Source organism: Cinclus cinclus, chromosome 28 (genome assembly GCF_963662255.1).
Source record: "Cinclus cinclus chromosome 28, bCinCin1.1, whole genome shotgun sequence".
In the NCBI taxonomy this organism is placed as follows: domain Eukaryota; kingdom Metazoa; phylum Chordata; class Aves; order Passeriformes; family Cinclidae; genus Cinclus; species Cinclus cinclus.
Window position 1 is genome coordinate 4,142,799 of NC_085073.1, and position 27,413 is coordinate 4,170,211.

At 51.5% G+C, this 27,413-nt stretch overlaps 1 protein-coding gene across 2 annotated transcripts in view; it reads left to right on the forward strand.

Moving 5' to 3' along the window:
• The first annotated feature begins 2,573 nt into the window (after window positions 1-2,573).
• The window catches only part of STK11 (serine/threonine kinase 11), a 33,037-nt gene continuing 8,197 nt past the window's right edge, over window positions 2,574-27,413 (forward strand). The window contains exons 1-8 of one of the 2 annotated variants that reach the window (XM_062510320.1): window positions 2,574-4,202; window positions 9,295-9,378; window positions 12,628-12,717; window positions 13,480-13,612; window positions 14,084-14,220; window positions 14,716-14,843; window positions 21,825-21,882; window positions 24,570-25,048. In XM_062510320.1, coding sequence (XP_062366304.1) covers window positions 3,913-4,202; window positions 9,295-9,378; window positions 12,628-12,717; window positions 13,480-13,612; window positions 14,084-14,220; window positions 14,716-14,843; window positions 21,825-21,882; window positions 24,570-24,786 — 1,137 coding nt within the window. In that variant the 5' untranslated portion in view covers window positions 2,574-3,912 and the 3' untranslated portion in view covers window positions 24,787-25,048. Of the gene's footprint in view, window positions 4,203-9,294; window positions 9,379-12,627; window positions 12,718-13,479; window positions 13,613-14,083; window positions 14,221-14,715; window positions 14,844-21,824; window positions 21,883-24,569; window positions 25,049-27,413 lie in introns of those variants that run through there. The other variant, XM_062510319.1, reaches the window with a different exon arrangement.

A 27,413-nucleotide genomic window follows, 5' to 3' on the forward strand; every position in this document is an offset into this window, starting at 1 on the left:
GGGCTGTCCTGTGTCTACACTGGTGGGAGGTGTGGGGACATGGCTGAGTTGTGTCCTGGTCTGTTTGCCCCTGTACGGAAGCAATGTCCCTGGAAAACAGCCTGGCTTCTCCTGGAACAGCCCTTCCCAGGCAGCTGGTCAATCTGAGACATGCAGTCTCGGGAAATGGGGACAAAGATGGGAATTCTGGGGCCCTGATCCCATGGGCTCTGCTGCAGAGCAGCTCCACTTCGGGGTGTGCCCAGCTGCTGTGACCCACTGCCAGTTCCTGTTTTTTCCCAGAGCCTGGAAATCCCCTGACTTTCCGTGGGGTGAGGGATGCAGAGCCATGCCGCCAGCTGGCCCTGTGCCCCTGGAGCTGCAGGAAGAGACAGCCAGGGGACAGACCCTGCCCCATGCAGGATCCTGGTAGTGCAGTGCTGGGCTAGGGCTGGGCAGAAGGCAGGAGTGGGGCCATGCTGGGGTGCCAGGGTCCCACAAAACCACCCTATGTCTGGATAGACCCTTCTAGGTTGGCCAGGTTGTGGGGCTGTAGAGGGTGAGGGGATAGTTGGGGGTGTCAGTGCACCATGTGCCATGAGCTTGGCAGGTCTCAGCCAGTTCTCCCAGCTTCTGACCTCCCCACTGGAGGGAATGATGCTGGTGCAAATATTTGGGAAAGACCAACAGCCTCTGGCTTTACCTGATGCACCCACAGCCCCAGTGGGGAACAGGGCTGGGGTGCTTGGGGGATCCTGGGTACACCCCACATGAGTCCTTGACTTGCCCCGCTCCAGTGGCCCATTCCTGGAGAGTCAAGCAGGATTTTTCCTTTTGGTGGGGACTGTTCTGCCACCCTGGTGGGAGAGGGAGAAGGACAGGCAGTGGGATGGGTAGGGAGCAAAGTGTGGAGTGTGAGGAGCTCCTCCAGCCGATCCTGCCCTCCCACTGCTGGGAACACCTCGGGAAGGGGATGCACAGCATTTACCAGAATTTCAGGGATGGGTTCCAGCACTTTGGACTCGGTGCCAAGACTGGAGTAAATCACTCAGGGCCAGGTGCTATCGTGACAGAAGCTGTTGAGGGAGAAGGGAAAGGCGGTGCCAGCAGGAGTGGAGGGCTCGGCAGCCTCCTTCATTTGCACCCCCTATTCGGAGCCCTTGGAACCTCATCCTGACCCTTCACAGGCGCAAATTCTTTGATCAAACCAGCCCTGGAACATTGCTGTGCTCTGACCCTTTGGGGACCCTGGGGGCCTTGACCTTGCTCAGGCCCCCAAAAACGGACTCAGGGCTCTCCCACCTGTTTCAGGATCCATGCAGCGCTAGCAGCTCTGGTGGGAAGGAAGAACTTATGGATTTGTCCCGCCCTGCCTCAAAGTTAACTAAGGCCGCTGCTCCACGTTGCAATCCCAGCTGAGTCTGGCTCCATCCCCTTTGCCAAAGGGTTTGACCCTCCGGCACAGCGGGGCTGGAGGCGGCCGCAGGGCCATCGTGGTTCTTCTGAGCCGGCACTGCATAAACCCGATAGGCCGGCACCGGTTCCTGGTGTTCCCGGTGGGAGCAAGCACGGCAGGGGCTGGAGCTGTCATACCTCAACTCCCCAGGCTGGGCAGGGGGCTCCGGTGTGCGGTAAAACCGGGAGGAGACCCTTGTAACACCACTGCAGGAGAGCAGTGCAGCCCAACCCTTAGGAGCCAGCAGAGGATCCCCGCAGGAGAAGCGTCTCTGCCGCGGCCGGGGCCGTGAGGGGGAGGCAGCACCGAGAGGAGCCCCGGCTGTGCCGGGATCTGGCCGGGCCGCTGAAGACAGGCGCCGTTATTTTGGGGATGCCCCGTTATTTTGGCGATGCCCTCGTTATTCTGGGGAATGTTCTCGCAGCTGCTTGGCTGGACTTACACAGCCATGCTGGGCAGGAGGAGACGAGGCGCGGCCAGAGCCGAGCGGAACCGCGCGGGCTGGGGGGACACCGCGGGGGGAGCGGGTTCACCCCAAACCCGAAGCGGCTGCAGTGCGGCCCAAGCGCGGCGGGCGGATCGCGAAACCGGCAGGGCCGGCAGGGCCCGTCCCCGGCGGGGCAGGGCCGACTCCGGACCGGGCCTCGTCTCCACGACACCCGCCTGGCCTCTGCCCTTCCGCCCTTCACCTCCCACCGCCCCGCCTCTGAGCGCTGACGGACAGTTCTCACAGCCTATCGCAGCGCGCTGCTCCAGATAGCTCCGCCCTCACTTGCGACGGACTTCGCTTACGACCCATCACATCTGAATTTCACCTCAAACCCCGCCTCCAGACGTGACAGACAGCTCAATTAGTCTATCATTAGAGCTCCGCCGCCGGCCAGAGTGGGTGGGCGGGTTTCTCGTAACGAACCAACCGCAATCCGACGTTGTGCGATCGCATCCAATCAACGCTCGATCGCTCGGGGACGGGGTCGGCATCGCGGCCAATGGAAGCGCGCGTCGGGGCGGCGCGAGGCGCGGAGCGGGGGGGGGGGGGGGGGGGACGGGGGACGGACGGAACGGCGGGGGCGGGCGGGGACAAGATGGCGGCAGCGGCGTCGGCGGCGCGCGCGCGGCGGGGCGGGCGGTAACGGGGCGGCGCGACCGGGACGAGGAAAAGGAACGGGACCGGGAGAGCCTGGGGGACAGCGGCCGAGGGGCGGCCCCTGAACTTGGGGGGACGCGGGACGCGGGAGGCGGCGGGTCGGCGGGGCGGAGCGCGGCACCGGGGCCCGGCCCGGCTCCCCCTGCACGGTCGCGGGGAGGGGGGACTCGGCCGCCCGCCCCCCTCCCCCAGTTCACCGTTCGGGCCGGCGGGAGCGGACGGAGCTGCCTGCGGGGAAGAACCCGTCTCGAACCGGGAAGGGCCCGGAGGTCACCGAACGCCCCCCGGAGTTCGTCTCGTCCCGGCTCCGGCGCTGATTTTGTCGCACTAAAAGTGTCCTGTCCCCTGTCACCCCTCCCTGCCCCACCGCCGTACCCTCCCAGCCCCGGTGACACCTGTGGGAGGTGGGGGAGGGACCGTCCGGGCCAGGTGGGCATCCCTGACCCCCCGCCCATCCGTGAGCGGCCGGGCACCTCACGGGTACAAGGTGCGTCCGGTCCCCCGGGAGGACCCGGGTGTTGGGGCACCGGGCAGAGGGTCCCCCTGACCCCCTTCCCCGGGGTCGGCGGGGCCGGAGTGGGTTGTGTTGTCCTGCACCGCTGACACCCGGAGCAGAGGTGGTGACACATCATGTACCAGGCGGAATCCCGGTGGATGAAGGATGCCCCCGGGAGCTCTCGGTAGGCACCAAAGGCCTCAAACTTTTGTAGGCGAAAGCGAAGACGCGAGAATTGTTTCAGAAAACTCCTTTAAGGAAACTTGGTTCCAGCTCCCCAACGGCTGAACCCCCCCCCTCCAGCCCCTGCTCCCGGGAGGGCAGCGGGAGCACACCTTCCCACCCCGGCTGGGAATCATGAGCTCCTAGGGATGGAAAGTCACGAGAGGGACTGGGAGCTGCTCTGGTTCCACGGGGTGGTCTGACGGCCCGGAGATGACCTAACTCTGCAGGATCAAACTGGGCCCAGTCAAGGCCAATTGACTGGGAAGAGCTCCCGGCAGTGGGACCGGGTCGGAAGCAAAGCGAGTCCCAAACTGAGTGTGTCCCGTCACAGTTTTATGTTCTTTTTCAAAGACATTCTGGAGCCAGACCGGGATCTTTTGGCATCCAACTGACCTGGAAGCAGCTCTTAGGTTTGGTTTTACTATTTTTTTTCCTTTTTTTTTTGTTTGTTTGTTGGTTTTTTGGATTTTTTTGTTATTCACGTTTGTACAATCTTCTGGATATTTTTTTTTTTTCCGAGAAGGAATAAAAGGGAGTGTTGGAAACTAACAAACAGGATTAAAGCCCTGAGCGCTTAAGGAAAAAACAGGTTAAGGAACTTAATCCAGGATGGATCTGCAGGAGCCCCAGCAGCTGGGAATGTTTGCAGAGAGCGAGCTGATGTCGGTGGGGATGGACACATTCATCCACCGCATCGACTCCACCGAGGTCATTTACCAGCCCCGGCGCAAACGGGCCAAGCTCATTGGCAAGTACCTCATGGGAGACCTGCTGGGAGAGGGCTCCTACGGCAAAGTCAAGGAGATGCTGGACTCAGAGACCCTGTGCAGGAGAGCTGTGAAGATCCTGAAGAAGAAGAAGCTGCGCCGGATCCCCAACGGGGAGGCCAACGTGAAAAAGTGAGTAGAGTTCTTGGAGCTGAGGGGGTGAACTTGGTCCTTGTTTAGCAGCTGAGCTCCTGTGTTGTTTTAGCTGACAGCGTGGCTCTGCTGTGGAAGTGCTTCCTAATCCACAGGTATTTAGGAATGTCTTCCCTCTGAACAGCAGCCAGCGCTGGGGGTGAGGCTGGACGGAGGAAAGGGACAGGTTCCTAAGGACTGGGACAGTCTGGAATACACCACTTTGATGTCATTTAATGGATAAAATAGTGTCCCTTAAACCAATTCCTATCTAAGGTCTCAGCTTGTCCAGGTGCTGCTGGCTGGGAAAGGTGAGGGGGGCACAAAGACACCTAGTGTCCTCACAGTTGGGGTTATTCCTGTACCTGCCCAGGTATGTTCCAAAGGCCCTGGAGCTCTCTGTGGTGACAATTCCTTCTCCCACCCATGTGGAAGGTGCCTGGAACAGGATCCAATATATGAGGCACCCAATGGACACAGGAATTTTTGGGTTTTTTTCTTGGATTCATTTCTAAGGTACTTGGGAGGTAACTCAAGGCTCTCTCCAGCTGATTTCTGTGGCTGTAAAATGGGGCCAAGGGTTGTTGGCTCTCTGTGCCTCTGACACACCTGGTTACTCAGGGCACAAAGCCCTCATGGAAGTGAACCCCAGGAGAAATCGGATGCAGGGCTGGGATCCATGGGGCTGGTGTGGGAACTTTCCCTTCCCTGGACCTTGCAGCAGCTGCGTCCCAGCCCTGCCAGGCGCTGCTTATCAGCTGTGCAGGAGCCTCTGCAGCCCAAACAACCCATGAGGGTTTATCTAGGCTGGGAGGGGGAACTCTGCGAGGTCGAGGAGACTCCTGTGGTGTTCTGCTGTGGGTGAGCCCTGACCTGCAGAGTCCTGTTTCTGTCCCTCAGTTTGATTTCCCAGTTTAGCTGTGAGATATTTCACATCCTGTCCCAGCACTGCTGTCAGGGAGCTCTTTCACTTTGCCTTCCAACCTTTCTTGACAGCCTTGGCTGTGGAACAGTCACATCCCAATGCTGGGACCTCCCTGTCTCTCCCTTCCTGGCTCAGGTTCAGGATGGAGCAAACTTGGTTAATGTGTAATAAAATGTTTCTTGTTTTTCTGGTGGAGGCTGAGTGCCCCGTCCCTGGGTCCCACCACGGGCACATCCAGGGCTGCCACTGGGGAATCTGGAGATAGTTTCCTCGTTAGGGAAGCTTTTAATGTAAATTAGGTAAAAAGAGCTTGCCCACATCAGGAAAGTTCCCTCCTCTCAGAGCCATGGGAATGCTCCTGTGTCCTGAGGTGAACTCCGTGGAAGTTTTATTCATGCCCAGAGTGGGGCTGTGAGTATCAGATGGGTCATTAAGGGAGTTATTAAAAGGAGCTTTCTGTGGACATTTCCTGGCTCAGTCCCACCTGCTCCAAAACACTGAGACATATTTTAAGTCTTGCCTTGTACCGAGGGGTTTACTTCAGTTCAAGTTCCTATTTCTGCTCCCTCATTCTTTTCCCTCTGCCCACCTATCCATGTGCTTTGTCTGCTGCTTCAGTGGGGAATTTTAAGGCAAACTGTTGTATTTTCTGGTCCCCTGGTTCCCTGGCACTCTGAGCTTATCAGAACCCTTCAGCACTGCCTGTGACAGGGATTGAAAGCTGTGTCTGCTTTGAGTATGAAGATATGTGACCAAACCCAGGTGTCTTGAGTGGTCAGTGTGGGAGGAACAAAGTGCTGTGGGATCTCCAGGTAGTGCTGGACAGGACACTGGCACAGTGTTTTAATGTCAGCATGGCCAGATTGCACTGGAATTTCAGTTTGGGCAGCTGTGTTGGAACACCTTTGAGGAGTTTATGTCCAAAAACTGCTCCTGTGCACAGAACAGCAGGAAATCAGTTTGTGGGCTGCATCACACTGTCAGGTTCTTCTTTCTCTCTTGGAATCTGATCACTGAAGTGGTTTCCAGTGTTTCCTACCACACAGGGAATAGCTGCACGTGAGGCTTGGGTTGTTGGGCAGAGGTGATTGAGTTGCTGTGGTAAGCTCCTGCCTCTGATCCCTCACAGGGCACCTCAGCTGCTGTCATCCAAGGAATTCCCTGGAAAATAGTTCCTAGACTGTGGCCCTTGGGTAATTCCACAAGCAGTAACACACTGGGAGTAATGAGAATGGAGTAATGAGTTGTGGAGGATCATACAGATCTGAGCTGGGTCTTGGGCACCTGGAGATGTTGGGTTGGAAATAGAATGTTAATGCCATCCTGGGGTCACTGCTTGCTGATATCTCAGGCCACAGCCTCATCCCAGCCCTGTCTCCTGGTGTTCTAGAGACACAGAAATAACAACTAAAATGTGTTTGGGACTTTTATAAAATCGAATTCTTTTTCTCTACACCAAAATACTCCACTTCTGCCCCAGGAAAATGAGCCCTGAAGGGCTTTCTGAGTCCTGGAAAGGATATTGAGGGCTTAAACTTGTAAGACACAGTTTCCTTAAATCCATTGGGAGAATCATCTTTTCACTTTAGAGCAGGTGGAGGTGGCTCAGTCAGGCTGATGCTACTGGATCTCGTCCCTGCAAAAAAAGAAGGAGTTTAGTAGGATTTCCAAAAAGAGGCAGGAAAACCTGGCAGCCTGTGGCTGCAGTAGCAGTGGTTTAATAACGCTGTGTGCTAATAGCCTGACACGTTAATTAAGTGTTTGGGGCTCTGTGGGATCCCAAGTGCCCTGTGCTGTACTTACCACCTCGGCAATTGCTCAGGTTGGAATTTCTGTTCCTTGGAATTCCTTAGAGGGTTAACCTGGGTTATGGGGCTGTGCTGTGACAGTTTGTTCCTGAGGTCTGCAAGTCCCATGGTGGAACCTCCAAACAGGGACAGCTATGCTGGGGAAGGACTTGCTGGAAGCCCTGGAGGTGTGGGCTCAGCTGGGAACAAGCTGATCCCATCTCCCCAGACACGTGTTCCCCATGGAGCTGTGTGGCTCAAGGACTTTCTCTGCTGAGCTGGATGTTTGCTTGGGTTGAGAGGTGAAATGCTGAGACCTATACTCCATGGAAAAGCACAGGTCGTGATGGATGTAGAGCTTGGAATGCCAGACATCCCTGCAGGAGCAGGATGTGGATGGACCCTTGGGACTAGGAAAGAGAAAAAGCGACACTGAGATCTTCCTGGCACTTCCAGCCCTTGGGCTCATAGAGTCCTAGAGCAGATGCTGCACTTCCTAAGCTTTCAGGATGTTCTGGGAAAAACCTTGTGAACCAAAGGAAGGGAATTAATCTTTTGGCTGCATTGCTGGCTTTTGTTTAGGCGGGAATGGCTGGGAATAAGCTGTAGGAAGAACGCTGGATCTCACAGTTTCCAGGAAGGAGAATCTGCTTTGCAGGCTGCCTTTGGCATCTTCCAAAATGGTGTGGCACATGGAACAAGGGGGCAGCTTTGCTATTTACAGTTCTGAGCAATAACACCCCCCGTTATTTGCTAGAGCAGGTATCTTGCAGGGGATAAGTCTTAATCCACCAGGATGAGCTTAATGGATCTGACAGACCTTGAGTTAGAAGGTCTTTTCCCTCCTTGTCTCCCTCCAAGGGGGTTGTACTTGCAAGCAGGCCTTGCCCTCTGGCAGTCTGTCTGGTCACACACTTGCAGTGGGCTGTGGTGGGGTTTTGTTATTAGTTTTGGAAGAAAAAAAAAATCAAATTTAGGCCTGTTCTGAGGAGGTGAGACAGATATTCCCCTACTCGAGGGGTTTGCAAAGCGAAAGGGATGGGAGGTGACTGGGCTGGCTGTCCCTGCTCCTCAGGCATTCCAGAGCGAAAGAAGGGCTAAAAATAGAAGTAATCTTTCCTCTGGGAAAAGGGCGGCTTGGCCTCTGCCCCAGGGGTGGGGGCACTGCCCTGGCATTTTGGATTGGTTCTCAAAGTCCTCCTGGTAGGGAGAGATCATTGCAGAAATATGAGATATTTATTAGTCCATGTAAGGTTGGAGGAATTAGCGTTTGTGCTTCCGAGCTGTATTACAGGGAATAAGCTGTTGAGGTCAGGATTTTAGATGTGTTCCCAATATTTGGGCCTTAAAGCAGTGGTGCTTAAGTGTGTTTGCTCCCCTCTGGCAGCCCTGGTTGGAGCCCTCAGCCCTCTCCTTCCATGCTGCAGGATCTCCTCAGCCCCACACTGATACTGGCTGCAGTTCCTGTGCTAATTTAATCCACTTCAGCCCTTTGGTCATTCCTATAATTAAACTTGTCTGCCATGTCCACGGAGCACTTGGGAGCTTTGCTGTGGTATCCTCGATCTCAGCTTAGCTCTTGGTGTGGCTTCTTCTAAATCCAGAGCTGAGAAAGGAGAGTCTGGCCTTAACTTTGGTAGTGAAATAACTCATACTGCTCAGGCATCCTTAAAAGATTACTAAGGATTTTCCTTGCACTCCTGCATCAGAGAAACCTTTCCAAGGAGCAGCTCCTGGTTGTTACTCAGCCTTTGTGCTGGCCCCAGCTCATTACTGAAACTGCTAATTGTGCCCATGAGGGGCTCTGAGCTGGCTTTGGGCAGGGGCTCTCACTTCCAAAGCTGTGCTCAGAATTCCTTGTAATGCTGCTTCCCAGAGGCTGAGCCGATGAAGTGTGACCACACTGCTTAAAGCACTCACCAAATCTCTCTGGAAGGGAGCTGGGAAGGAGAATTTGGGAGCTCAGCCCAGCCCAGGATGGAGCAGCAGCAGAACAAAGAGAAAAGCAGGACCTGCACTGCCAGGCACCAACAGAACCACCCTGACCTGACTGTCCTGCTCTGCCTGTTTTTCCACAGCTGGCATCCAGTGGGATTTTGCAGGACGAGTTTAATGCAAAAGAGACTAAAGTGTGTTTTGGGGTAGGTGCAAAATCCCTGGAGACAAAGATCAGAACGTCTGGCAGAAAGTGACATTCAAAGGGCTGTTCCCCGAGCCAAGGGAAGGTGGCTCCTCACTGTTTTACCTTATTTATTCCCCACAAACACAGGATTCAGTTCAGGTCTCTGAGCCATTCAGTCGAGTTTGGGTGAAATTTTGGAAGAAATTGAATTGGGAATAAGCTTTTTAAACATAACTTTTTCCTTGTTTCTGCCTGCAGGGAAATCCAGCTCCTGCGGCGGTTACGGCACAAAAACGTCATCCAGCTGGTAGATGTGTTGTACAACGAGGAGAAGCAGAAAATATATCCTTTTGCACAGGGCTGGTGATCAGGTTTGAACTCCCACTGTTCCCTGCTGTAGTTCTGCTTTTGGGAAAGCCCTTTCGGATGTTTCTTAAGCTTAAATTTTTGCAGCTAAATTGCTTTCACTGCTATTAGCCATTCTGCCCACCTGGCAGACTTTCCACACAAACACAACTTCACACTGACACCAATCAAGGCAATTTTATCCTCACTTTGCTGCATTTTATGTGACTCTGCCCCACTGAGAGCATTTTGCCTGGAACCAGTGTGGAAGTTCCTGGAGCTGATCCCTTGTAGCATGTGTTATAAATGCTACAGGGGATGCTTTTATTTTTGACAGTGTTTTCTAACTACTGTCTTCTTATTACAGTACTCCAGAAAAGGAGTAATTGAATTGTGTGCGTTAATTAGATCAAACACTCTGCCACCAGATCATTAGGATAAAGCAGTGTGACAACTTCTGCTTGTGCTGTGGCCTTGACAGAGCAGGGGGACTGCGAGTCAATTACTGATAGAGAAATCCTGTTTAATTAGGTAGAAGGGAGGAGGCAGCATGGGGAAAAGGAGCCCGAGAGAGACATCGTGTGTTGGTACCAGGTGATGACAACCCAAAACCATCTCTGGGAAAAGGGATCTCTCCAAGGATGCTCCTTGCTGGACTTTCTGAGCAGTGCTGGTTCAGAGCTGGTTTTCAGTTCTTTTCCCTTTGCAAGGATGGGTTGACTTTGTTATTTTTATCTTTATCTGCTACTACACTCTCACCAAGTTTGTTCCTCCTAGTGCTGATTCTGGCAATAACTGGGTGAATTTGTTTTCACTGGAACTGGGAGCAGGAATTCATCCATGATTTTGTTCAAACCCTTCCCCAGCTCCTGACTGGCACTGCCTGTGCTGCATTTCCTGGATGGTGACAGAGCAGACCTTGAGCAGCCACATGGGGAACAGGTTTGGGAAGGATCCAGCAGAAAAGGGACTGTTTCCCTGAGGCTGCCCTGGAGGCAGAGCTCTTAGTCATGCACAGGGCTGTGTTGGTTCCTTGCAGGAGGCAGAGCTGGGATTTAGGGGGAGATGTCAACTTTCACCTTAGTGATTTAAAAAAAAAAAAAAAAAAAAAAAAAAAAATCCTCATTTCCAGGCCAAGCATTGTGGGATTGGAAATTGGGGCTGTGGAAGGAAGGATTCTGTTCCCACCTGAGTGTTCTGTTGCTGGTGGAAGTACACTGCAGGCCTGAGCTGTTTGCCATAGAGTCACAAAATGGCTTGGGTTAGAAGGACATTAAAGCTCATCCCATTCCACTCCCACCCACCTTCCACTATCCCAGGTTTCTCCAAGCCCCATCCAGCCTGGCTTTGGACACTTCCAGGGATCCAGGGGCAGCCACAGCTTCTCAGGGAAATCTGTGCCAGGGCCTCATCATCCTCACAGGGAAGATTTTTTTTCCTAATCTTCCATCTAACCCCCCTCTCTGTCAGTGTGAAGCAGTTTCTCCTTTCCTGTCACTGCGTGCTTTTGTAAAAAATTCCTCCCCATCCTCCCTGTTATGCTCCCTTCAAGTTCAGACAGCATTTGAGCACTCACCTAATAAAAACCTTCTGTGATTTTCTGTGGGAAAGAGAAAGCTGTGATGACTGGATTAAAAATATCAACAACTTCTAATATTTAAGGGTTGTTTAGTGGCCTGCTGTGGCTGGGAGTGCAGAGTTGGTGGTGAATGGAGAGCTCATCTAGGCAGAAAATGAACCCAGTTCCAGTGAGCATCATCCCAGGGACCCTGTTACCAGTGTGTACAGCTGAGTGTGGGAGCAGAACCCCTTGAGGAGGAGAACTAAGAGCTTGGGGCACCTGTAATAGATCTGCTTCAACTTGGAAGTCCATTCTCTAATCTGGTTGATCAACCTCAAGTGGATCAATGCCCAGGGTGGGGTGAGGAGCACCCTGACTGTTAATGACACCCAGCCAGGCTGTCCTTGAGCCTCTTTGCTCCCCAAGAACTGGTTTGGAGTCTGCCATCACTGTTATTCTGGCAGTGGGAGAGTTGATGTCTTCCACATCACTCTGAGAGAAGTAGTTCACAAATTTTTTTCCAAAGTAAGAAGGGGTAGGAGTGAATTTTGGGAACTCTTTCTTCAGTTCTTGCTTTTATTGATTTCCTGAGTGTCTTTGTGGCCATCATAAAATCTTGTTTGGGGTATATTTAGAGTATTTTAGGGTCTCTCTGAAGAGCAGCTTATGGGAAATGGAGCAGGAATTTAATGAGCTTTCAGTGTTTGGAGCTGCTAGATGGATCATGCTGGAGAGGGGCAGCAGAGTCTTCAGCACAGATCCCAGCCAGGGGAGGAGTCTCCCTTCTGCCTCTTTTACCTCAAGTGGCTTCTTGGGGCAAAAGTAACTTATTTTGGGCTTAGGTTAGGAAGGTAGCTGCCTGGAAGAATAACTGACAATGCTTGGGATTGCAGGGGAGCCCTGGCAGCCTCTGCTCTGTCAGGACACTCCCCAGTGTCTCAGGCTCTGTTCTCCTAGGCCCCTCCAAGCCAGACTTTGCCTTCAAAAGCCCAGGGAGAGGAGGAAACAGGCAATTACAGCATCAAGCAGTCTGGTTCCCATTTTTTGGTCCCAACATTAAAGCTTATAGAGATAAAAACTGTAATATTTGCAAGGGAGCAAATGTTGCTAAAGTGCCACCAGCTCTTGGCATTCTGTTGTAACTGTTTTTATCCACATGGATTCAGAAAGCTTCCCAGCTCTCCAAGGATTCTTTTTCTTGCTACTAGAATGCTCCCATGGAGCTGGGGATAAGGAGAAGCTGTTCCAGAGAGCACACAACTGGGTTGTTTGGGATGGGGAATGAGGAGTAACCAACTTTGGGGAATTTGGTGGGAGTTCACTGTCATCTCAGGTGGAGAACACCCAGGGCACTGGGGGCATGGGCTGCAGCTCTTCTGCCAGGGAGTTCCCAATTTTCTGTGCCCACTTCAAGGTATTTCCCTGTTTTCTGTCATGCTTGTGAGATCTCCAGCTTATTTTCTGTGGCATTCCCATCCTGTTCCAGGTGTGGTCATGGAGCTACAGATGCTCATTTGACAGAAGGATTTTCCTCTAGGTGCTTTCCTGTCCTGTGGGAGCTGGAGGAACATCCCTCAGTACCTGGGGAGTGCAGCTATTCCCTCTGGGATGGGGCTGCTGCCCATCTGAGGAAAGTTTAACACTGAGGAGTGTTAACCCTGGAGCTTCCTTAACTCTGCTCTCACGTATATGGTGATGGAGTACTGTGTGTGTGGGATGCAGGAAATGCTGGACAGTGTCCCAGAAAAGAGGTTTCCAGTGTTTCAGGCTCACGGGTAAGTTTTGTTCCTCTCCCTACTGTGTTCTCTCAAGTGGAGAGCACATTCTGCTCTGCTCAGACTGCATTTGAAAGTAAACCTGGCTTTGTGCAATAATCTCATATTTTACACCCATGCGAAAAAGTGAAAAGCTCTTGAAGTGGCCAGCAGGGATTGCCCTTAGATTCTGGGAGGAAAACCATCCTTCTACTGATTTTTCTGTTCTTTTTGTTTTACTTTCTGAACTGCCCAACAGCTCCCCCTGATCCCTGTGCTCCTGCCATCCCAAGGGGTATGAGGGGGGAATCTCCTTCCTAAACGAAGGTCAAGCCACATTTCAGCATCAGAAAAGACTTGAAAGGCATTGAGATGGATTACAGATTGGCAATATCCAGCATAATCTGGTAGCTGGGGTAGTTGGCTGGGATAAGCTGGAGCTCCTTTCACTCCTCAGGGAAAGAAACTTGAGAATTCTGGGAATAGATACAAAAACATTGTCAGGATCAAATCAGGACAGAGCAGCAAATCTGTGACAACTACATAATTTTATGGTCATATTTTCATTCTATTTTAAGAGATGTTAGAGATTGCAGGCAGCCTAAGTGAAATTCAGGCACATTAATATTATTTCTGGATATTATGAGACGAAACACTTGCCTCTACAACTGCCAGGCTATGTGTGAGTTATGATGATGATGGCCCAGAATCTGACCACAGCAAAAAGCTCCTTTCTGCTGGCTAAAAGTGTTTGATTTTTTTCCCCTCTGCTTCTCTCTGCAGGTACTTTTGTCAGCTTATAGATGGCTTAGAATACTTGCACAGCCAAGGGATTGTCCACAAGGATATAAAACCGGGGAACCTCCTGCTAACAACCAATGGGACACTAAAAATATCTGATTTAGGCGTAGCAGAGGTATGTGAGAATCACAGCAAAGTCAGAATGGGACGTTCTAGATTGAGGTCACCTCTGTGGTGTCATTGATTTATTGTGCATTTAGGCTTTTGTTCTGTTGCACTTGCAGAGTGCTCTGAGTAACTCTGAATATTTACTGCAATTGGCAAAGCACTTTTTTTAGTAACAGCATGAAGCCTCTGCTCAGGAAGCACAGAGAAGGAAGATGTCAATCCTGGATGAGCCCAAAAGTGGGGGGAAATGGGGATAGGCTCCATAACCTTATCTTTCTTTTTATATGGAGAACTGTCTTAGGTAGGAGAGGTGCGAGACTTGTCACTGTGGTGTGTGGCTGCTGTGGTGGCATGATCTCATCATCTGTAGATGTTCAGTAGAGGAGTTTTCCCCTGTTGTTTCCCAGGTGGAACTTTTCCAAGAGTCACAGTTTGTTTTCCTTGGAAGCCTGACACTGTTTGGTTTCTCCTGCTGCAGGCATTGCATCCATTTGCAGAGGATGACACGTGCAGGACGAGCCAAGGGTCGCCAGCATTCCAGCCCCCAGAAATTGCCAATGGCCTTGACACCTTTTCAGGCTTTAAAGTCGACATCTGGTCTGCGGGGGTGACACTGTGAGTGCCCTGGAGCCCCCGGGAACTTCATAACTAATGACACCTTCACATAGCTCAATCCTGGCCCAGCTCAGTCATCACTGCTCTTGTGTGGCGGGGGGAGCTGAGAGGGGGTGCTGCTTGCTCCTGTGGATGGGTTTATGCTCCCCAAAGTATCTGTGATTCTTCACAAGGGGATCTTTACTCTTCATGAGTGACTGCAGCTGTTGCTCAGCTCCCAGAGGCACAGCCAGGGCAACGACAGAAACCACAAGTATCTCCAGTATTTATTTTTAAGTTTTTGCTGTCCCAGACTGTCAGGGAGATGTCCTGGTGGTTTTGAACCCTGTGAATGAAAAGCTGTGAGGAAGGCAGGCTAAGCTTGAAGAGGTTTTGCACTTACTGCCAAATATTCCTCCTTTGGTTTCCTCTTGGATGCTTTTGGATTACATAGTCAGGTAAGAACTGAGTTCCTGTGTTCTGCTTCTCATCCTGCTTCTCCTTCTGCCTTCACAGATACAATATCACAACGGGTCTGTACCCTTTTGAAGGGGATAATATCTATAAATTATTTGAAAACATCGGGAAAGGCGACTACACAATTCCAGAGGATTGTGGTCCTCCACTCTCAGACTTATTGAGAGGTGAGTCTTCCGAGCTGCTTCCAAAAGGGTAGCATTTATAGATACAACAATTCCTCAGCTTGCACAGTGCCAGAGCTTCCTTCCAAGTGTCCTGTGGGGATATGGGATCCTGTTAGTCAGGGAGGTTATACTTACAGCCTTACAAGACTCTGGCAGATCTTCAGCACTGGTGTTTTCCTGAGATCCTTGCACAGCTCACAGCCACTACTGTATAGGGTTGGTTCTTGCATTGTTTCCTGTGCTCTGAGAATCTTCTACATCTAAAACCAAAGCCCACAAGAGGTTAAATTTAAAGTGGCATAATAGCATTGATACAGGTTTGGACAGTGAGAGTGCTCAGATGCTGTGTCCAGGCTTTCCCTGATGTCACACACTGAGTACTCGGGGTCTGCTGTCCCTCCTCATCAACCTCTGCTCTGGACTTATTTGTCTCAGTCCCATTTGTCTCTTTCCCCCCAAATTCAGAGCTGCAGGATATTGAAGCAGTGACAGTTTCACAGCAGGGTTGGGATAGGACCAGGAGTGGCACTTTCTGAGGGGAAAGTTGTGAGGCTTTTTTTGTTTTTAGTTTTTGGGTTTTTTTATTCCCATCACTTATTGGAACAGTTTGAGGTTTAGTGCTAAACAGTCTTGACCTGTGGAATCTGAGTGGTCAGGCAGGGCTGCAGTTGTGCTGTGCACAGCAGGCAGCCTGGTGAGCCCCTTTGTCAGGAGCTGGGATGTGGTTCCAGCCTGTGGAAGAGCCTGACCTGCATTCCCAGTGCCTGCTTGGCAGCAGAACACCCGGGTGCAGCCATGCTCCCCAGCTCTCAGCACGAGCTCATCCTCTCCTCTCTCTTCAGCCCTTTGTGAGGAATCAGCCCCCAGATGTGGGATGTTTGTTTGGTTTCACTCTGGTTTTCCTGGTCCTTGTGCTCTGTGGGGTTGGTAAGGGGCTGTGCTCCCCTGCTGGCAGCGTGTCAGCTCTGCAGGGACATAGCTCCAGGCTCCGTGGAGAGACACGGGCTCAGTGCAGGGACACAGCTCGGGCTGGGAGCACGGCCCTGGCTCGGTGCAGGACACAGCTCGGGCTCGGAGCACGGCCCTGGTTCCTGGCTCGGTGCAGGACACAGCTCGGGCTGGGAGCACGGCCCTGGTTCCTGGCTCGGTGCAGGACACAGCTCGGGCTCGGAGCACGGCCCTGGTTCCTGGCTCGGTGCAGGACACGGCTCAGGCTGGGAGCACGGCCCTTGCTCCTGGCTCCGTGCAGGGACACAGCTCGGGCTCGGAGCACGGCCCTGGCTCCTGGCTCCGTGCAGGGACACAGCTCGGGCTGGGAGCACGGCCCTGGTTCCTGGCTCGGTGCAGGACACAGCTCGGGCTCGGAGCACGGCCCTTGCTCCTGGCTCGGTGCAGGACACAGCTCGGGCTGGGAGCACGGCCCTGGCTCCTGGCTCGGTGCAGGACACAGCTCGGGCTCGGAGCACGGCCCTGGCTCCTGGCTCGGTGCAGGACACAGCTCGGGCTGGGAGCACGGCCCTGGTTCCTGGCTCGGTGCAGGACACAGCTCGGGCTGGGAGCACGGCCCTGGCTCCTGGCTCGGTGCAGGACACAGCTCGGGCTGGGAGCACGGCCCTGGTTCCTGGCTCGGTGCAGGACACAGCTCGGGCTGGGAGCACGGCCCTGGTTCCTGGCTCGGTGCAGGACACAGCTCGGGCTCGGAGCACGGCCCTGGCTCCTGGCTCGGTGCCGGCCGTGCTGGCGGCAGGTGGTGCTGTCAGTCCGAGCTCTTCCGCTGTTGCCGCCCGGGGCTCCCGGTCCCTCAGCACCAAGGAGCTGCCAGACCTCCGCAGCCCCCCTCGGAGGCTATTTTAGCTTCCCTGGCCCCATGCCAATGATGAAATCAGTTATTTCCATGTGTTTCCAAAAGCATTAGCCAGCTTTAGCAGCTTTCTGAAGGCGTTACATAAGGCAGCGCTTCCAATGGCGCTCGGCACAGCCGGGATCCGGCTGCTCCACTGAGCCCGACACGGTGGCTGCTCCTGCCCTGGTGTGCTTCACATTGTGCCTGCCAGCCCCAGGGAACAGTGGCCTGAGCTGTCTGTGGCATATGGCTGTGACTGCTGACTTCAAATGCGGCCTTTTAATGAGCTGGGAATTGCCCAAATGGAGCAAATCCTGCAGTCCTGTTGGTCCAGCAGCAGTTCTCCTGAAGCATCCAGCAGAACTCCTTGGGGCTTTGTGATCAGCCTCTCAGCTGCACTTAGCGATTCCCCCAGGGAAAAGGAGTGTGGCAGTTTTCTCTTTTTCTGTGCTGAGGATATTGACAGCTTAAAATCCTGTGTTTCATTAGCACAATAAGTCCTCTCCTAGCTCTCTTCCCACCCCTGCATGAGATCTGGAGCCAGAATTACCTACTCTTCCCTCTGCCTGATTTTACATGGAGGAGCCTTGAATCTGGTGCCCTTTGTGGATTTGGCAAGGAGAAGAACTTGTTTGGGAGGAGGTGGCTACACCCCTTTCTTTCAGGGTAGTGGGAAGCCCTAAGAATCCCTTTTCCTGTCTTCTCTCCCACCTGAGAACAGTCTCCCACCCCTCATCTTGTTGTGTGCAAGCTGCTACATTGCAAAAGCTGGCAAAACCTTTTGATACTGCCTTTCCTTAGTGTGAGGAACATTTTTCGGTGGTCAGCATACCAGGTGGCCTCGAGGGGTATGAATTTGGAGGTGGAATTGCCCCAGCTCTACCTGCTCTGGAGGCCTGAGCACCTCCCCAGCATCTGCTGAGGCCCAGGGCTGAGCCGTGCAGTAGTGGCAGCACGTAGCTATGGTGACAAACCTGGATGCTTTATTTAGTTCCTGCTTTTCCTCCAGAACATCTGCATTTCCTAGTTGGTGCCTGCTTCTCCTGCAGCAGGCTGGAGCTGACTCCATTGCCTGTGGATCAGATAGATACTGTAGATGGCTGTGTGTGTGTGAGCAGCACAGACACCCCAGCTCAGCTCTGTCGCTCAAGCGGTTTTGTCTCATCTTTGTGCTGCTTTGAAAGGCTCTAAAAGCCCTTGCGGGGCTGCGAGCGCCTGGTCTGGGCTTGAGTGAGGTAGAATTCAGTGCAGCAAAGTGCTCATTTCCTCTGTCTGCCAGGGCTCTGCTGACCACAGGCCCCACAGCCGGGCTGTGAAGTAAACACAAACACACTTTGTAAAGCTTTTTTGTTCTTCTGTTGACTACTTTTGTAGTGCGTCTTTACTGTTTCTTCCCCTTGAGCTTGTTCTTATCTTTGTTCCCCTTTTCCAGATCAGCAGAGTTTAGAGGACTTAAAGCTTCAGTGGTATTTGGCTTGTAAAGAGACTCGTATGACAGTATATCCTGCAGATTAGTTGGGATGCTGCTCCTCATTTTGTCTCCCTAATCAGGGATGAAGCTTTATTTATACTCTTCAGGGATGAAAAGAAGGGCTGGTGCTGTTTTGTGTGTGCAGTCAGGAGAGATGTGTCAGAGTGGAAGAGTTTATAAATAGCTTTAAGGTTCTTCTGGCAGCATCTGCCCATGGCTTATCAACTCCTGTGCACTTTGCTTCTGGACCAGAAAAATGCACAAGGTCAGCTTTCCTCCTCTTGGTCTAATATATTTTTACTGGAAGAAGAAGCTCTGAGGCTGCAGCTCTGCATTAATCAGCATCTGAATTGATTTCCAGGCTCTGTGACCTAGGACATGGTGGTTGGATCCTCAGCAGTTTGTTTTCTCACTTCCATGACCTTTCCTTGCTGGGACAGTGAGAGGATGTGTCCTGGTGACAGTGGAGTGCTTTAACTCTGCTGTGGCAGGATTTCCCAGGGCTGTCTGTGCCCATCCAGAGGCCTGGCCTGGATCACAGGCTTGAGATTTGCCTGCAGAGGGAGTTTGTGGCCAGCACAGCCAGCTGAGTGCAGGGAGAGGGGGAAGGTCCTGCCTCATTTACAGATTAGCCTCCCACTGGTTTTACAGTGGTTGTTAAATGTTCATTCAACTTGGAGACTGAAGTAGAATCCGAGGTTGAGTTTGTTAACCTTGCTGTTGGATTTCTTCCTATTTCTCCAGTTCCACACTTGAGACTGTCCTGTGTTCTGAACTCCAGGAATTCTGCCCTGGAGCTGTGCCTGTCCAGGATCACTGAGTGTTAGGGCTGGGGGTTGTGAGGAGCTCAGGGCAGATCCATGATCTCCCGTTTCTGGGTTGTCACTTGATGTGGTTTGAAAGGGTTTTGCAACTGTTGATGTGCTGCAGAGGACATGATAGCCCTGTCTGGGCAGGGCTGTGGGGTGTCTGTTCTTATCAGTTTAATACCTGATAATTCTCCACTAGAGGACTTAATATTTTAGGAATAATTTCCTCATGGAAAGGATTGTCAGGCACTGGACAGGGCTGCCCAGTGAGTTTTGGAGCCCCCATCCCTGGAGGACTCCAAGGAACACCTGAACATGACACTCAGTACTCTGCTCTGAGTGAGAAATTGGGAATCAGCTGCAAGTTGGACTCAGTGATTCTGTGACACCCCTGTATGGACACAGGGAATACTGGGGAGCAGAGCATGGAGTTGGGCCTCCTGAAGCATTCCCTGGCACAGCCTGTCCCATCCCTGCTTGCAGATAAACTCCAGGGAAGTCTTTACCCTAAATGGCCGCAAGCAGCGGCTGCTGCGGGCAGACGCTCCGGGATGACTTGCCTGGTGAATAGAACATGATGTTTTGTCTTGCTGAAGCCTCTCTTCAGTGCAGGACTTGAGCCACGGAGCTGCCACGAGTGACTCAGAGCTGAATGTATGAATGTACATTTTCAGTGAGGACACTTTCTGTTTTCTTTCAAATGTTGCCCCAAATGCGGTCATTTTTCATTGAAGTAAAAATTCCTTTTGGTCGATTATTTTCCTTCTGCCTTTTTAATGGCTTGAGAGCAGCAGCTGCCTGTGCCGTGGCTGTTTGTGACTACTGCTCTTGGGCCTCTTTTAATCATTTACCTTAAATTCTCCTGCTTGTACTGGTTTCATCTGGTAAATGCCTTAAATTTCAAAAACACCTTGAAGTGTGGCTGGTAAATCAATGGGGGGAGTGGGTGGTGTTCTGACTTCCCTGTTTCTCACGAGATTAATAAGAGAACCCAACCAATACTTGCTCTTGTCCCCTAAACTTCATGTGAGAGCTCTTTGCAACCCTATTTCTTAAAAAGAAAAAAAAAAAAAAAGCCGACTCATTTGGGCAGCTCAGCTGTGAAACTGTCTGATCATCTTATTAATAGGTTCTTTAATTAGGTGTGGGTTTTTTTGTTTTTTTTTTTTTTCCTCTGAACTTAATTTTGTTTTCTGTAAGGTGAGGAGAAATTCCATCTGAGCATGAGAAAACTCCTTTGCTGCCAGGGTTGAGCTCTGGAACAGGTTGCAGTGGGGAGGGGAGTTTGTAGTTTCCATCCTCAGACACTTTCAAAACCCAGTCCAAACAATCCAAAACTCTGAGGCATTGGGCTCTGAGGACTCCAGTGCCTCGAGTTCCTGAGTCAGGAACCTTGACCTGTGGCCTGGTGAGCTGTTCCTGGATTGCTTTAACCTACTTCATGTGATGTCATGTGGATCAGTAGTGATCCCATCTGCCTTAAAGCTCTTAATGCTGTCACCAGCATAGATAAACCTTCCCAAATTGCCAGAGCAAAGTGTATTTTGGGTTCTGGGGGCAAAATAATTGCAGTCTTTCCCCACTGTACTGTCCTATGCTCACTCTTTGCCCATGTCAGGATCTGATGTGATATGAACGGAATGACAGGGAAGGTGTTCTGGAGCAGCTTTTGGTATCACATGTGCTGTGGTGATTTATCTCTTCCATGACTTTTGAATTGTAGGATCTCACCTGCAAGGCCCTTGCAGCTTCCTGCTTGTACTAGGATGTGTCTTTCTAGCCCTCACTTCCCAGATATCCAGCCAGATGTATCCCCCACCCCTGTGTTCTCAAAGTGTCCTTGTCCTGGCTCTCCCCAGCACTCTGCACTGTTTGTTCCTGTTCTGATTTTCTGAACTCCTGTTTGACAGTGAGTGCTGCTTCCCAGACTTTTCTGGTTGCTGGAGATGGGTTCCTTCTGTTGCAGCCTGTCTCCAAACCCTCATTCTTCATGCAACCTGTGCAAGACCTGATAGTACAGGTGCTTCAGGAGCAGCAGGGGATCATCCAGTAAAAGTTAAACCCCTTGAAGTGCTCGGCCATGAGGCTTTGTTAATGTTCATTAGGTAAATATATTCCTGGAACTTTTATTGGTCTTGGATCCTGCTGGATGAAACTCTCAGGGTACCATTGGCTCATTTCCAAAAACTATGGCAAAATTTGCTCCTTCCCTTCTGATGAGTTGTGAAGCTTCTGAAAGGCAGTGGAGCAGAGTGGGCATCCCAGGAGGCTGTTTAAGGAATCCACCTCCCTCTCTCCCAGAGAGAATAGGGATGAGCTGCTTTTCCTCTCCCCACTCTCCTCACCACCCACCTCAGCTACCTCAGAAGACGATCCCAGAAATCTAAGTCCTAGCTAGAGCACAGGGATGGGCAGCAGGATGCTTTTTTTGTTGGTTCTCCCCAACTGCACCTCAGAATAAAATTCCACTATACCAGAGGATCTGGGACACTGAGCAAGAGGCTTTGGCTCTTCCATGGAAATGCAAAGTCTTGATTTTCCTTGCCTGGAGACTTTTTTGGAGCTGTGATTGAAGGCTGGACAAGCCTCAGTCCCTGCACTGGGAGGGAGGGAAGGGCTGTACCCACTTTACTGGTGGGAAGCTGAGGAACGAATTGGAACAAGTCAGCAATGGGATTGGGATTTTATGCTGAGTTTCCTGTGGCCAATGGAGCAAATCCTGCCTGGAGCTGCCAGGACTGGACACAGCATGTCTGTCGGGGAGGGAGGCGGTGGGAAGGGCAGAGCTTTGTGCTTCCTGGCTTAGACTCAACTGAGAGTGTCTGTGATTACACCTGGACTTTTTTCCTTCTTTTCAGGGATGCTTGAATACGACCCAGCCAAGAGGTTCTCAATACAGCAGATAAGGCAACACAAGTGAGTGTTACCAGTCCTTCTCTTCCTGCTTCTCCTGTACCTGTGCTCCTGCTCTCACCTCCTGTTTCCTTCTGACAGCAGACACATGGAAGTCACTAGATCTCCTTCCTCCAGCTCTGCTGGGGCTCTGGCAACCCCCACTTGGCTTTTTTCCTCCTATTAGAGCATCCGGTGAAGCGCTGGAATTGCTAACCAGTAAATAAGGAATATGTTGGACGTCTGTTTGTGGCGTGCCTGCTTCTGGATAATTAAGGGTTCTGGATAATTTTTTCCAGAGGCCAGCAAGTACTAATGGAGCAGAACAAGAGGTCCTGAAGGCTGTGTTATTGAAGTAGGACTGTTCAGTAACGTGTGTTAGTTCTGGCCAGTCTGGGGACAGAAATATCCCCTGGTATTTGCTCCATATGGAGTCAGTATGTGGGAAAGAGTTCCAGGACAATAGGATTTTTTTTTTCTTTCTCTTTAATATCACAGTCCTCCCTCCCCCATATCCTCCCCCATTTTCTGTGCCATAGTCAGGGGGGGGACATGCCCTGTTATCACTGAGGGCTGGCTCCGAGCAGAGATTTCCTGGGTGGATAAAAGTACAAGAACAAAAAGCATGAGGCTGTTTCACTGCGGAGGCTGCATTAGCTTATCTCCTCTTGAAATGGGAAGTGCTTCTGAGGACAGGCAGAGCTGCCTCTGGACTGCAGCTGCTTGGCCTGTGAGCCTACCCAGATCCTTTTGGGAGCTGTAAAAGCAAGGATGTGATCCAGGGTGGTGCTGAGCCTACTCCATGCTGGAAGAATAGTGCTGCTTTCCTCTTGTGTCTTTGTAAAAGCCATGTACTGTCAGGTGATGGTCCCTGGGAGGTGCCCAAGGAGCCACAGCCAGAACCTGAGAGGCCTGAAATGCACTGGGACTCCTCAGGGAGCAAGTGGGACTGTCTCCAACAGGACTTGGAGAGACCAGGGTGTAAGCAGGGCTTTGGGGGCAGGGTTTATTGAGCTGCTCAGGTGATTAATTAAATGTCAGGTAGCCAAGCCCCAAGCCTAGGTTTTCAGGGGCTCTGGGCACTCACAGGTGCAGGCATCTTCCATTTGAGGCTGCCTTTCTCTGCATGTCTCCCAGTGCCAGTGGCCATGACCAGAGGGGATCAGCTTGCCATGCTTCATCAGGAAGCACTGCAAAGAAGCAGGAATTAAGTCTATGGAGTCATCAGTAGGTGTTGAAAAAAACACTAAAAAAAGTGCTTCCTTTCCTGTGGCTGCAGTGGCTACCCCTAAGCTCAGGAACTGCTCTGGGCCCTCATGGGTCACTGCCAGGTGATTGAGCTGGTTCCCCAATTCTAGATACTCCATTTTGCCCTCCTCCCACGTGGCAGTGATTTTTTTTGTGTCAGCATTGCCCAGCTGGAAGCACAGAGGGGTCTCCAGGGATGCTGCCTGTAGTTAGAAAGCCAGAGAAACTGGAGCAAGCCTCTGGCACGGGGCAGCCACCGAGCTCCTTGGCTGCTGTGCTGAGACTTCTCATCCCACAACACTCAGAGGGGCTGAGGAAAGGCTCTACCTGCAAACCCAGGAGCATTTCCAAGGCTTAGGCTCTTATTAGTTTTGTGTGAGCTTAGCCAGTGTTTCTTAACAGGCTTTTCTCCCCTATTAGTAATTGCCTCCTTCCTCCTGCTGTGGCATGTAGTAATTACATCAAGCACAGCAGAGCTTGTGGCCTGGGCCTTGGATGCATCTGTCCAGCTTCTTTTTGTGCTAAAGAATCCAGAGCTTCGTTCTCCTGCCTTTTCTTTAAATAGAAACTTAGCCCTGATGCTTAACCTGACCATGTTGTTTTTTTGGGTTTTTTTTGTGGTTTTTTGTTTGTTTGTTTTTGTTTTGGTTTGGGTTTTTTTTTGGGGGGGGGGGGGGTTGGGGTTTTTTTGGGGGGGGGTTTTGGGGTTTTTTTGTGGTTGTTTTGTTTTTGTTTTTTTCTTTGTAAATGGAACACAGCAGTCAAGAGAGCAGGCAGCCATTTGGGTATTGACAGAGGGGTTTGGGAAAGCACTTTAGTAAGAAGACGTTTGATTTCTAGAACCCTTAGATTTCATGTATTGGCAGGAATAAATCATTAATGACTGTGGGTTTCTCTATACTCCACCCCTCAAAAGCATGTGCTAAGGACAGGAACTAAACCAGAGAAACATCAAGCAACTTCCCCAGGCTGTCCTGCTGGGATGGAGCCTGTCTCAAACCAGAATCACCCCGTGCCTTCTCATGCTGCTGGAAGTCTCCTTTTATGTCTTTGAGCTTCTGTTCCTGGGGACTCACTCATATGGACAGTCAGGATTGTCAGAGTGTTCTGAAATCAGCAGGAGCAGCCCCTGGGCCCCAAGCAGTGGTTTTGCACTCAGGCTGCTGGACCAGGCTTGTGTCCAAGGGTGGTGGAAAGGGGCAGTGTTCCCCTGCCCTGTGGGAAGGGTGATCCCAAGGTGTCCTGCAGCTACAGAGTTGGGGCTCAGGATCCATCCTTCCCCACTTCACCTTCCATAAAGTGTGAATGCCCTTGCAGTGGGATCAGGGTTAAAATCAGTAGCTCAGGGCCATCAAGGGAGCACAGAGTGCTATTCCATAGGGAGCAGAGCTGCAGGAGGCAGGGAAAGCATCCAGGCAGCCCAGCAATGGTAATCCAGCCATTCCTCCCATTATTCCTGTCAGCTATTCCAAATGCTTTTGCCCTCCAGCAGCAGAGGAATGCTGGAGGAAGAGTCTGTTGAGTTTCATCTCTACCAGCTGCCTTCCTCCCTCCTCACTCCTGCAGCTGAACTGCATCAAACTCCTGTCTCTGCACTTTTACTTGAGTGGGACAAAGCAAAATTCTGCTCTGTTCAACCCAGTCCGTGCAGAACAGACCTGGAGCTGGAACTGGAAATGAGTTAAACTTCTCCCAGCCTGTCATCTCAGAGCTTAAGAACTGCCAGAAGCTGACCCCTGAATAGCAGTGGAAGAGTCTGAAAACCTGCTTTCCCTGGAAGAATCCAAGTGGGATGATGTTCAGTGGAAAACCAGTGCTCATAGCTCAACTCCATGAATATTTGGTGCTCCTGGGATGAGGATTGTAGGGCAGGGAGGAAAAGCTGCCAAGAGCCAGGGAGTTCCAACCTCCTCCCTATGGATTATCCACCACCTCCCCTCTGCCCCGTGCTTTTGCTGAAGGGCTTCCTGCTCGTACACTGCGTTTTGTTACTAATTCACTGACCTGCTGCAGCTCTTAAAGTGATGAAGTGGATGCAGAATTCTACCTCTGTCCCTTGTTTCCAAGGCAACCCTCTTCCCTTCCCTCTCCACAAGCATCACACTTAATTTGTTCGGGAGCAGATCCGATTGCAGGAGTTCATAGCATGAGAGGGAAGGCACTTCCACTTTTTGTTAGTGGAGGTGCAAATTAACCTGCAGGGCTGGGGTCTCCTCCTGCCCTCCTGGAGCTGCTCTGCTGTCTTCCCCAGCATTTTGGGGTTTGGAGTGTCGCTCTGGGATGCTGTGATGTTCAAATTTGGGTACCAACCCCCTTGGAAATCTGTCTAGTGCTGCTGAGGGCTCCTTTGCAGAAGCTGACTGTGCCTCTGGGCTGTGTTTGAGGGAGGGAGAGGGGCTTCTCTGAGCCTCTGCTGCTGCCTTGTGGGCTTTCCCTATCCCTTCTCTGTAGTGCCAGGCAGTGATCTCCCCTCAGCAGGACACAAAGAAGCATTCCTCTTCCTTCCTGAAGCACCTGGCTCAATCTTCTTGCCCTCTGGTAGCACCTGGAAGGGATCTTTCCTTCTTTTACCCACATTCTGTAAATCAGTTTTCTAACGTGGTGTGTTAAAGGATTGAATCTCCAAAATGCCTTGTCGGAGTCTGAGCCATCCCTGCCACCTTTGGTCCTACCACCAGCTGGGAAAAAAAATGCTGTTTTTATACTTTTGTTTGTTCTAAACCTGACTGGAGAGCTTGGACGTCTCTTGATCCAACAAGAGCTGGAGTGGTGATGGCAGGGACACTGTTGGCATGTGTTGCCTTTCCCTGGGACATTGTGTGCCTTCCACTATTGCCTGTGAGGGAGCTGAGCTAAACTGGAGCCCTGTTCAGTGCTGCTTGTGGTGACAGTGACCTTCCAGGGTGCTTGAGGCCCTTACATGGCATCACAGGAGGTGGAGAATCACTCATCCTGACCCTGGCTGGCAGGGCAGGGCAGGGATCTGCAGCTTGACATCTGCTCTCAGAGAAAACCATCCCTGTGCAAACCAAGCCAACTGCAATGTTTGTGACCCAAATGGGAAGTGAATAGCTGGGAGTGTTGGAAAGCTGCAGCTGTGCTTACAAGATTCTTATTTTAACCTTGCTTATACCAGGACTTGAAAAGAGCAGAGGGAGGACTTGTGATAGGAGATCTGAGCTTGGGAGCTGCAAACTAAACAGACTCATTAAGCACTGGGCAACCCAAATTCCTCTTTTCCTTCAGTCCTTGACCCTTGCTGTCTTATCTCCCTGTGGCTGACAGCAGCTGTCTGGGCACCACTTCTGCCTGGCAGGATCACAATTAACACTTGTGCTGCTGCTGGCTGGGGGTTCTGAGCTTTGCAGGCACCTCAATGAGCTTGTGGAATAGGAAGAAATAATCCCTTACTACTGCTGCCTTCACTCTGAAGCGTTTCTAAGCCACTCCCAGCCCTTTGAAACAGAGACCAGAGAGGAATCTGCCTCTTGTAGAGGGATGTTTTGTGCAAGGGGCGCTTCTGAGATATCCAAAATTTTTTCTTTGCCCTCAGGGTTAAAGCAGCTGCCACAAGCACCAGGTAACTCTGTGTGTGCCAGTGCAGTTGGCTCAGGAAACATCCCTAAAACTGGGAATAACTGGTGGAACAGGGCATTCATCAGCAGGGCTGTGACCCAGCCCATGTTTTGGGTGGTGGTGAGGGCAGTGTTGAGGAGGGGCATTATCTCATGGCTATCATTGACCAGGAGGTGCTGCTTTCTGGCTCAGGCAGTGGCTTCCTGAAGTAGATGAGGGTGTTCCAAGAGCCAGTGGTCCTCAGCTGAAGAACAAATCTTCAGTGACAACCTTCAGCACCAGCACAGAAAGCAGAATGTCTGTCCCTGCTGGAAAATCCTTGCCAGGAAATACTCCACTACTCTGTACAGAATTGCTCTAGGCTCCTTCCAAGAGGTCTTTGATTTTTCTTAGAACTTCAATGGATTTCTCTTCTCACTCTCTGTCCTCATTACCATATATGCATATGCAAGTGTTTGAAATCACCTCCCGGAGGATGGAAGCATAATGACTGGAGTACAGTGATTCAGGTTTCTACTGCTAATAAAAACCTATTTTTACTCTCCTGGTAAGTAGGACAGGAGGGAAGAGTGAGGCAGAGCTGAAATACAGCAAAATAAAAACAGCAGTTGCCATAGACTTCCAGGCTTTTTCTCTTTAAAATTCTTCTTTTAACAGCAGTCACTCTGATCTCATTTGTCCTGCATACTCCATTCTCCCAAGGTCTCTGGTGTTGAGTTTGGATCCCTCAA